This window comes from Gastrolobium bilobum, unplaced genomic scaffold, assembly GCF_033153095.1.
Source record: "Gastrolobium bilobum isolate Gb01-03AN ecotype WA unplaced genomic scaffold, APGP_CSIRO_Gbil_v1 utg8503, whole genome shotgun sequence".
NCBI classification, from domain to species: domain Eukaryota; kingdom Viridiplantae; phylum Streptophyta; class Magnoliopsida; order Fabales; family Fabaceae; genus Gastrolobium; species Gastrolobium bilobum.
In genome coordinates, this window is record NW_026897002.1 from 220,092 (window position 1) to 229,489 (window position 9,398).

Genomic DNA, 9,398 nt, shown 5'->3' on the forward strand with positions numbered 1-9,398 from the left:
TTTATCTCATTACTTAGGATATATATTTCGAGAGAGATAGATATTGCCTACTCATCTGATACTATAATAATTAAGAGACATTTTCAAAAATTGTTATTTTGAAACTTTGTTTATCTCATTACAGTTTAATATCTCTATACAATATAAATTAATTTTTTTAATTAATAAGTCAAAAGATTGTATACCTAAGATACTAGAGATAAAGTGTGCAATTTATCCATCTTTCATAATTTGGCTCTCTGCTAAGGTTTGCAAGCCTTCAAGAGGAGTGCATCAAGGCGATCCCCTCTCCCCTTATCTTTTTGTAATGGGTATGAAAAAACTAACTCATATAATAGATACAGCTGTGCATGGTGGGTTATGGAAACCAATACAGGTGGGAAAAGAAGGGCCAAAAGTCTCACATCTTATGTTTGCTAATGACCTTATGTTATTTGTTGAAGCTTCACAAGATCAACTGCAAGTAGTGTTAAAATGTCTCCAAATTTTTGCAGAGATTTCTGGCCAGAAAATCAGCATTCAAAAGATCTCTATTTTCTTTTCGAAGAATACTCCAGAGGATGTAGCTTCTTCTATATCTGAGGCTAGTGGCTTCAAACGTGTGAGAAATGTGGGTCGTTATTTGGGCGCTTGGATGCAACATGGACGTGTAACAAAAAATTCTTACTCTGATGTAGTGGAAAGAGTAAAGCAGAGGCTTAAGGGCTGGTCGGGTATGTGTTAATCGCAAGCTGGAAGAATTACTTTATCTCAAGTTGTGTTGTCAGTAATTCCTACCTTCCACATGCAAAGTGGTAAAATACCTTTAGCTATTTGTGATCAAATTAAAAGGCTTCAACGAGATTTCATATGGGGAGACACGGATAACCATCGACGTCTTCATTTAATCAGTTGAAATAACATTACTCAACCAAAGGAGAAAGGAGGTTTGGGATTGAAAAAGCTTTCGTTGATGAATGATGCGTTTATAGTCAAATTAGCGTGGAATATATTTAGATACAAATTCTCTTTGGTTGCAATTTCTTCAAGGTAAATACTGTAATGAAAGAAGAGGTGGTGAAATGTTCATTTATAAGAAAGGAGACTCCCGGTTGTGAAAAAATATTTGCAGACTTTGGAATTGTCTAGAAGGAAGTAGTACATGGGAGATTAGAGATGGAAACAAGATCAGATTTTGGCATGACAGATGGCAGAATAATCACAATATCCTTACAAATTTTGCCACACAAACAGTTCCGTCAACTGAGCTCCATAAAACAGTCCCAGAGTTTGTTAATAATGAAGGTGATTGGGACTTGGAAAAAATGAAACAGTGGCTCCCAGAGACTATTCTTTTAAGTATTAAAAGTTTCCTTCCTCCAAACTCTCAAGATGGCCCGGATAGGAAAATATGGAACCTAAAGAGTGACTCAGGGGTTTCTATGAAAGCTCTCTATGAGTTTTTGGATGATAATAGTCAACAATCTGACCAGCAAAATAAAGTTTGGCATACCTTATGGAAATGGAAAGGTCCACAAAGGGTCAAAATTTTTATGTGGAAACTCCTTCACCAGCGGCTTCCTACTAGATCGTTGGTGGTAAGGTGGGGGGAGGTGAGTCCTATATGTCCAATCTGTTTGGAATTTGATGAATCTATTCTCCATGTTTTAAGAGATTGTGAATATGTAAAGAGTTTGTGGGAGGATAGCATTCATGCAAACATGGTAGAGAATTTTTTTCAAGATGATCTCACTTTATGGTTATCTAGAAATTTATCGGGAAAAAAGTTTCAGGTGGGAGGGATTCCTTGGTTATCTTTTTTCTGTCTAACTTGCTCTCAAATTTGGATGTGGCGTAATGCTTATGTACATGGGCAGGAAATAGATGAGAGAATAAAGAATACTAATTTTTTAAGATCATCAGCTCTTCAGATAAATGATGCATATAAATGTCAAAGGGAATCTGCCCCCAGTTGCAGTTTCACGGAAGTCTATATTTATTGGGAACCACTAGAAGCTGGATTAAAGTAAACACAGATGGAGCAGCGTAATCCAGGGTCTGCTGCGTGTGGTGGTTTAATGAGGAATAATGCAGGCAAATGGTTGGGGGGGGATTTACGTATAATATTGGATATTGCACTGCTCTTACAGCTGAGTTATGAGATATACTTAAAGGCTTAGAAATGACTTGGAGCGATGGGAAAAGGCAAATTATAGTTGAAAGTGACTCAAGTAATGCTATTGCGGTGCTCACCAATTCTGGTGATGCAGCTCGCGAGTCCCATTTAGTGACTCGAATACGAGCATGGCTGGCTATGGACTGGAGGGTTCTTTTCCAGCATATCTACAAGGAAGTTAATCAGTGTGCAGACTGGTTGGCTAATTTGGCTTTGGAAAATCAGATTCAGGATCCATTTATTCGTCTCTTTGATCCTCCTCCTCCTGATCTAAATTTTCACATTTTAGCTAATGCTTCTGGCATAGGGAACTTTCGTAGGATTGGTCTTTGATTGTTTTTCTTTTCTTGTTTGTTGCCGGGGCTAGGCCCCTTTTGTTCAACAAAAAAAAAAAAAAGTGTGCAATTTCATCATTCTTCTGATTTAATTTCCGTTTTAATATAAAAATAGTGCATAGCATATTCTTCGGCATTTATTATTTGCATTATCGTCCAATTACGTCTTGCTGATGTGGAAATGACGCTTAGAGTCTCCACTTAAGAAATTGTGAGTTGTGAATGCCGATGTGCTGTGTCGTTTCCCTAAACATCATGAAAGAAAGATATAGAAGGCGACCGGAAAGAATTCTTTGATAATTTTATGTGGTTAAGTAGGGGATAGATCATTGTCATTTCACTATAAATTAAATTTCGTCAATATTCTGACTCTACATTCGTTTTAATATAATATTCTTTGCGGCATTAAATTGCTTGCAATATCGTCCAATCTACCTTTGGCTGATGTTGAAATGACGCATTGCCATAACTAAGGTAACAAATGAATTAGAGTTTGCCACCTTAGAATTTAGAAAATGTGAGTTGTGTAAGCTGCTGTTGGAATATTTCAGGATGATACACTTCCACATTCATATTGCTTGATAATAAACTAAGTCAGGTGAATATAAATGAGATGACCCATGAATTCATAAAATCATCAATGGGCTAAGCTAGCCTACCATATCAAGTAGAATCGACACTATGTCACAACCTAAAATCTTAACACATTTGATTAATAGATTCTTCCATTTATATACACTTGACTTAATCCATTATCAACTAATGTGGAAGTTATTAACTTGAATATTCCAATAATTTTCCCTTCAAGTGTGAAACTCAAGATTGGTATACTCCTACTCAACTGAGTATTTAGGCCCAAAGTACTCAACTCGCCTTCTAGCCAAACACCTGGCTAGTCCAAGTCTATTTCGGCTTTGATACCATTGTCAGGCGGGTCCAAGAGAAGCTCGTGATGGGAAACCACCACTAATGGACTAAGCTTATACCATCGTATTAAGTGCATCCGATATCATGTCTCAACATAGAACCTTAAGACAATGATTCATGGGTCATTTTACTTATATGCATTCACTTAGTCTATTACCAACCAATATAAGACTCATCACATTTGAATATTCCAATAATCTCCCCCTTATATACATCATAAAACGGTGAAAAAAGATGATCGAAAATATTTTGATAACTTTATGCGTTGAAGTCAGGGATACATCATAGTCGTTTCTCAATAAATCCAATGGGAAAATTTTAAAACATTTATGCCTATATGTCGCAGCTGGGAAGCAGGAACAAAGCGCTTTCAAACTAATAAAGGGTGAGTACAGCTGATAAAATAAAATAACACTAATTAATAAAAAAGCCTTTAGATTTAATTTTTGTTAGTGATCATGTGCATGTAAATATCACTAATTTTTTTTAAAGTTTGTAATATACTCTAACCTTGAAATGGGTAACTTTCTATCTTCATAAACTCTTCAATTAAATAATTTCAAACAAGCATGGACATTAAGATTAACATATCCCACAATACAGTGTTAATGATGCGTCATTACACATAGGGTGTCAATTTATGTCGACACTAAAGAAATTTGATACGAAACGAATACATTAACACGAGCACGACACGTAAATTTTACGGATTGACATGACATGACACGAATAACACGTAAATTTTGGGTAAAATGATAATTGAGAAAAAACTTTAAAAAATTGGTTGAAGTTACAAAAAAAAAAAAAAAAAAAAAAAAAATCAAATTTGTGTTAACATGTGACAAGACACAAAATTTTCATAGATCATATTTTTCTAACACGAATACAACATAAAGAAATTTTACGCATCAACTCGAATACAAATTTTAATATCATGTAGCTAATCCATTCGCATGTTATAACCTATTTTCACATCCCTAATTACACACATGTACTTTGATGCAAAAAAATTGCGTAGAGGAATTAAGCTACCTGCCCCGATGCCATATGCATAGACGTCACAGCTCAAGTTTGGGAAATGTGGTGGGTTTGTGCATTGTATATGTCGTCATTTACCGCAACCACAGTCAGCTTTCGGCTTTACCCACTTGGCTTTGCCGTGCCTGCCCCTTAATTAAGATTATACTTTTACAGTTACGATGTTGCAATCCAACATTAATTTATTGATCTACCTATAGACGTACTTTTTCCTTCTGAACATGCTTACAAAACTGACGATTCACATACGCCATCTTTTTTTTTTTTTCACCACTATTTTCCTTTTGAAAATGCTTACAACACTGACGATTCACATACGGCATTTTTTTTTTCACCATTATATTTATCTTTATATATATATATATATATATATATATATATATATATATATATATATATGACTATATGAGGCAAGTTATATTTGCAAACTACACTAAGTACGACCAGTCATACTTTAATCATGCAGTTACGACCGGTCGTACTTAGTGTAATTTGCAAAAAAAATTTGTAAACGGATCCTATCACTATATATATATATATATATATATATATATATATATATATATATATATATAGGACTTATCGTTTCTCAAGCTGCTTGAGACAATGTTATCTCCGACTACTAAATCATAACCGTACAAAAATGAATCAATGGTGATAAAGGAAGAGAGAAAAAAGAATCATAACCATTCAAAAGTGAATCAATTAATATAAGGAAATAAATAAACAAAACGACGTAGTTTTAGAGTGGCTGGAGATAAACTTATCTCAAACAGCTTGAGAAATATTTTTCCCGTATATATATATATATATATATATATATATATATATATGATAAATGTCAAAGACACTCTATTTTTAATATTAAAATTACTTTAAATAAATATTAATATGATTATTAATATAGTATTAAATAATAAATCTAAAAGATGTTAAAATACCAACAACTAGATAAAATTCTAATCCTTTTTCATATTGTTTCTGGTTCAATGTAACAAATCACCAATCTGATGGATAAGTCAGTTGTAAAGATGATCTTATCTAGTTGTTGGCATTTTTAATATCTTATCTAGTTGTTGGTATTTTTAATATCTTTTAAGATTTTATTAATTAACAATATATTCTTAATCATATTAATTATTATTTGAACTATATTTGACATTAAAATTTATTTATTATGTTCAATTGATAGATCTCATGCTTTGATTCTATAACTTGCTTGCTTTCTGGTTTATGCATCTGCGAGGCACTGTTAACCCCAGTAATTTACAGTACAAACCAGAGCTAAGACGAATAGAAAGAACTAATAGGAAGCGCACGACCATAGAGAGGATACAAGACGCATCAAGTTCCAGTCTTGCTGAAGAACTAGTCATGGCCAAGGATAATCAAAATCCACGAGAGGAATTGATGAACCATTTCCTAAACCATAATTTCTCGCATCCGACTACGAGTATTAGAATACCTCAAATTCGAGTAATAACTTCGAAATAAAAGCCTCATTTCTAAATTTAATTCAAAATATTCAATTCGAAGGAGACCCGATTGAAGACCTGAATCGCCATATTACTAAATTTTTACAATTGTGTAGTCTCATTAAAGCTAATGGGGTACTTTCAGAAGCAATTCGACTGATGCTTTTTCCCTTTTCTTTAAAAGGGAGAGCACTTAATTGGCTAAAATTGCAACCTGCTAACAATATCTCTACATGTGAAGAATTAGTTGAAAAATTTCAAAAGAAGTTTTTCCCACTCTCTAGATTCTCTGAGTTGAAGGAACAAATTGACAACTTCAAGCAGCTCGAAGGAGAATTCTTGTGTGTGCGATGGGGGAGATTCAAGGAATTAATAAGGAGATGCTTGCAGTACGTTATATCAAATGGCGAGAAGGTGTGAATCTTTTACAAAGGGGTTATGTCAACATATAGAGTACTCCTTAATGTTGCAGCTGGATGTAGTATCAGGGAAATTACTCCAACTAGAGCTATTGAGCAAATTGAAAAGATGGCCTCTGAAGATAATGAAGTCACGTCAGTTCAACCTAAGCGAGGAATTATGCAGCTAGAAGTATAATTTGATAATCTTGCCATTTGTAGGAGAGAATATAATTTGATATTAATGGAATAAAGCATCTTGGAAAGAAGATAATTTTAAGTTTTTAACTAACAAATATGAGATCGAGTTTCCTAGTGCACATGCCAAACGTCATTTTCATTTTTTTATTAGTAGTTATTGGCCCTTTCCATTCTTAAATGTAGTATAATTGAACAAACAAGTCAAAAAGTTGAGCAACCCAATATTTATTGGGTTTAGTGAATCTTATAACATCATCAGATTTTGTGTCTCCACAAAAAAAGGTAATCTCAAATAGATTTATGTTATATATACGATAGGGAAATCTAATAACATTATGTTACTTCGAAAATGATTAAGTCTTGACTTCCACATTTCATTATATTTAAGTATCCGATACAGATAAATTATTGGCTTTGATATTAATTGTTGGTGAATAGGAGTTAATGATAGCGAAGAACTATCATCAATGGATTAAGTCACATCAATCATTATAAGTGGACCCATATTTCAACCTAAAATTTTAAAATATTAAATTTAAAAGCATTTTCATTTATATGATTTTCACTTCGTACATTCCTTACCAATATGAAACTATTCAAATATGAATATCCAACATTTCCCCCCTCAAATGTGAGTCCCAACATTTGTTGACTCTCATTATCTCTCATAACCATCGATATCAAAGTCAACAGTTAGGCTAGGTCGAGTTTTAGAGATGGTGGTTGATAATTAACCTCATTAATGCTCAAAGAGGCTCCAACTTAAGGGAATATATACTAACGTGAGTTTTTAAACTTGACGGAGAGATATTGAAAATTTAAATGCGGTGATTTCGTATTGGTTGATAATGTACTAAGTGAGAACCATATATATGAGAAAACCCGTATATACAAAATGCCTAATGATTTTATGTTGAGATGTGTTGTCGAGATCACTTTTTGTGCGCGCTCACTTAGCCTATTGAGGTATCCTTTATTTTGGACTCCCTCTGACCACTTAATAGTGGTATCAAAACAAATATTTTGGCTAAGCCAACCAAGTATTTAGAGATGATGGTGGGTGTTTGGGTTTGATGTTTGCCAAACCCATGTTATAGAGTCAAGACTTAGCCATTCTTGGTTGTTAACCCCCAAATACTTGAAGAAATTTCTACTTAAGGGTGGGGAATTGAAATGTGAAGAGTCACACTTCGGGGGAAGAATGTTGATAATTGAAATGTGATTAACAAAAAGCCCTACATTGCATAAAAATAAACTAAGCAAGTAATACGTAAGTGAAAAAGACTCATATATTCAATATCCTAAGATTTTGGGTTGAGATATGGTCTTGGTCTCACTTATTATTACGGTTGATTCTCATTTAACCTTTTAATAGTGATCTCCCTACCATGGCCTCAAATAGGAGAAGCCCAAAACAAGAGAAGCCACAAATAATGGATTAAGTGAGGAAACCAACAATAGTATGATCCCCTCAAGTGTAAGCCTCTTATAGTATTATGGGAAAGCCAAACAATAATGGTCAAATCTTGGCTTTAACAAATCACCATCTCCAAATACTTGACCAAGTCAATTCATTGGCTCTAAGTTACATCAACCACATAAGTTGTTGCAACTAGATCGCAATGTAACGACAAAATATTGGAAATTAAAACAAATGGAGTTTTCACCAAGGTTTATTTGGAAAACGTTGGAGAAACCTTTTTTGTTTAAGAAAACGGGTCTTTAAAGATATAAATAGATTCATAAGTCGATTACGAGTAGGAAATGTGTTAACACCCTACACCGTCTATTTTTTAAAAATAAATACCTTGAATTAATTATGCAAAGTGTTATTAAATTTTTTAAAATATTTGTCTCATCCAAATTTGTTAGTTACAAAGAAAACTAAATTATGAAAAAAATTATTTTTGAACTTAACAGAAAAATTCTCGCTCCAATTTATTCCTTGGTGCAATATGAAACTCAAAGCTATGTCGTACTGTAGAAAATATGTGTTGGTTGATTTTAATTTTGAAAATAATTTTAAGAACATTTATTTGATTGGATTTGAAAGTTTTGAATCATCAAATTGTCCTAGTTAAAATTACTCGAAATTATGATAATAGGAATAACAGGCTCAAGTAATTATTTTAAAACAAAAGTAGTTTTTTCTACATACAAAAAAAGGAAAGTAATGATCAAAGTTTAAAAGAAAAAATTTGGATCACCAAGCTATATAACATTTAAAATAACCATAATTGGAATCCACGAGATTAACAACCCGTCACGGCTAAATTAATCCCTAATTATTAAAAATAAATTAATATAAAATGATAAATCTAAATAATTTTGGGTCATCAACCTATCACAGTTATGAGACTAACAAGCTGTCATAGCTAAATTAACCGCTCTTAAATTTCTAATCATATACAAGTATATAAAAAAATTCCTAATCGAACAAATAACAAGCATAAAAACATGCAAAAATAGAAAATTATTAACTAAAAGAGAAAGTAAATAAACTTACCTCAAAGCTGACAAAACTTGGTGTATGAAGCCGAGTAATGGCCCAAGTCACCTCAATTCTCTTAAAAAGAAAAATTGACACAAGCTTAATATTAAACCCAAGTAATTTTTGCAACTCTTGGAAGAGTCTTGGTGTAGGTGTCCAAGCACATAAGGAAGGGCTCCTTATATAGAGGGGAAGAGAGGATGAGAGAACAAAGCCTCTTCAATATAGGACTTCAAGGAGAAAGGAGATAGTTTCTTCCAATGTAGGACTTCAATCCATATGAATTCACGTGTCCTTTCAATTATATGGTCCTCACTTTGTTCTTTTCATGCCAAATTGAAACTTCACTTCTCTAACTTGAATCCTCAAAAATTTCAA

At 33.1% G+C, this 9,398-nt stretch overlaps 1 protein-coding gene across 1 annotated transcript; it reads left to right on the forward strand.

Annotated features, from left to right (window-relative positions):
• Nucleotides 1–307: 307 nt before the first annotated feature.
• Nucleotides 308–2,488, forward strand: LOC133303296 (uncharacterized). The gene is made up of 2 exons (XM_061503181.1): nucleotides 308–713; nucleotides 2,154–2,488. Exons 1-2 carry the CDS (start codon nucleotides 308–310, stop codon nucleotides 2,486–2,488), a joined length of 741 nt encoding a protein of 246 aa, XP_061359165.1.
• The last annotated feature ends 6,910 nt before the right edge of the window (nucleotides 2,489–9,398 follow it).

Coding starts and splice junctions, on each gene's coding strand:
- LOC133303296 (XM_061503181.1), top strand. CDS start 308: ATGGGTATGAAAAAACTAACTCATATAATAGATACAGCTGTGCATGGT. Junction 714..2,153: donor GAGGCTTAAGGGCTGGTCGG/GTATGTGTTAAT, acceptor ATATACTTAAAG/GCTTAGAAATGACTTGGAGC.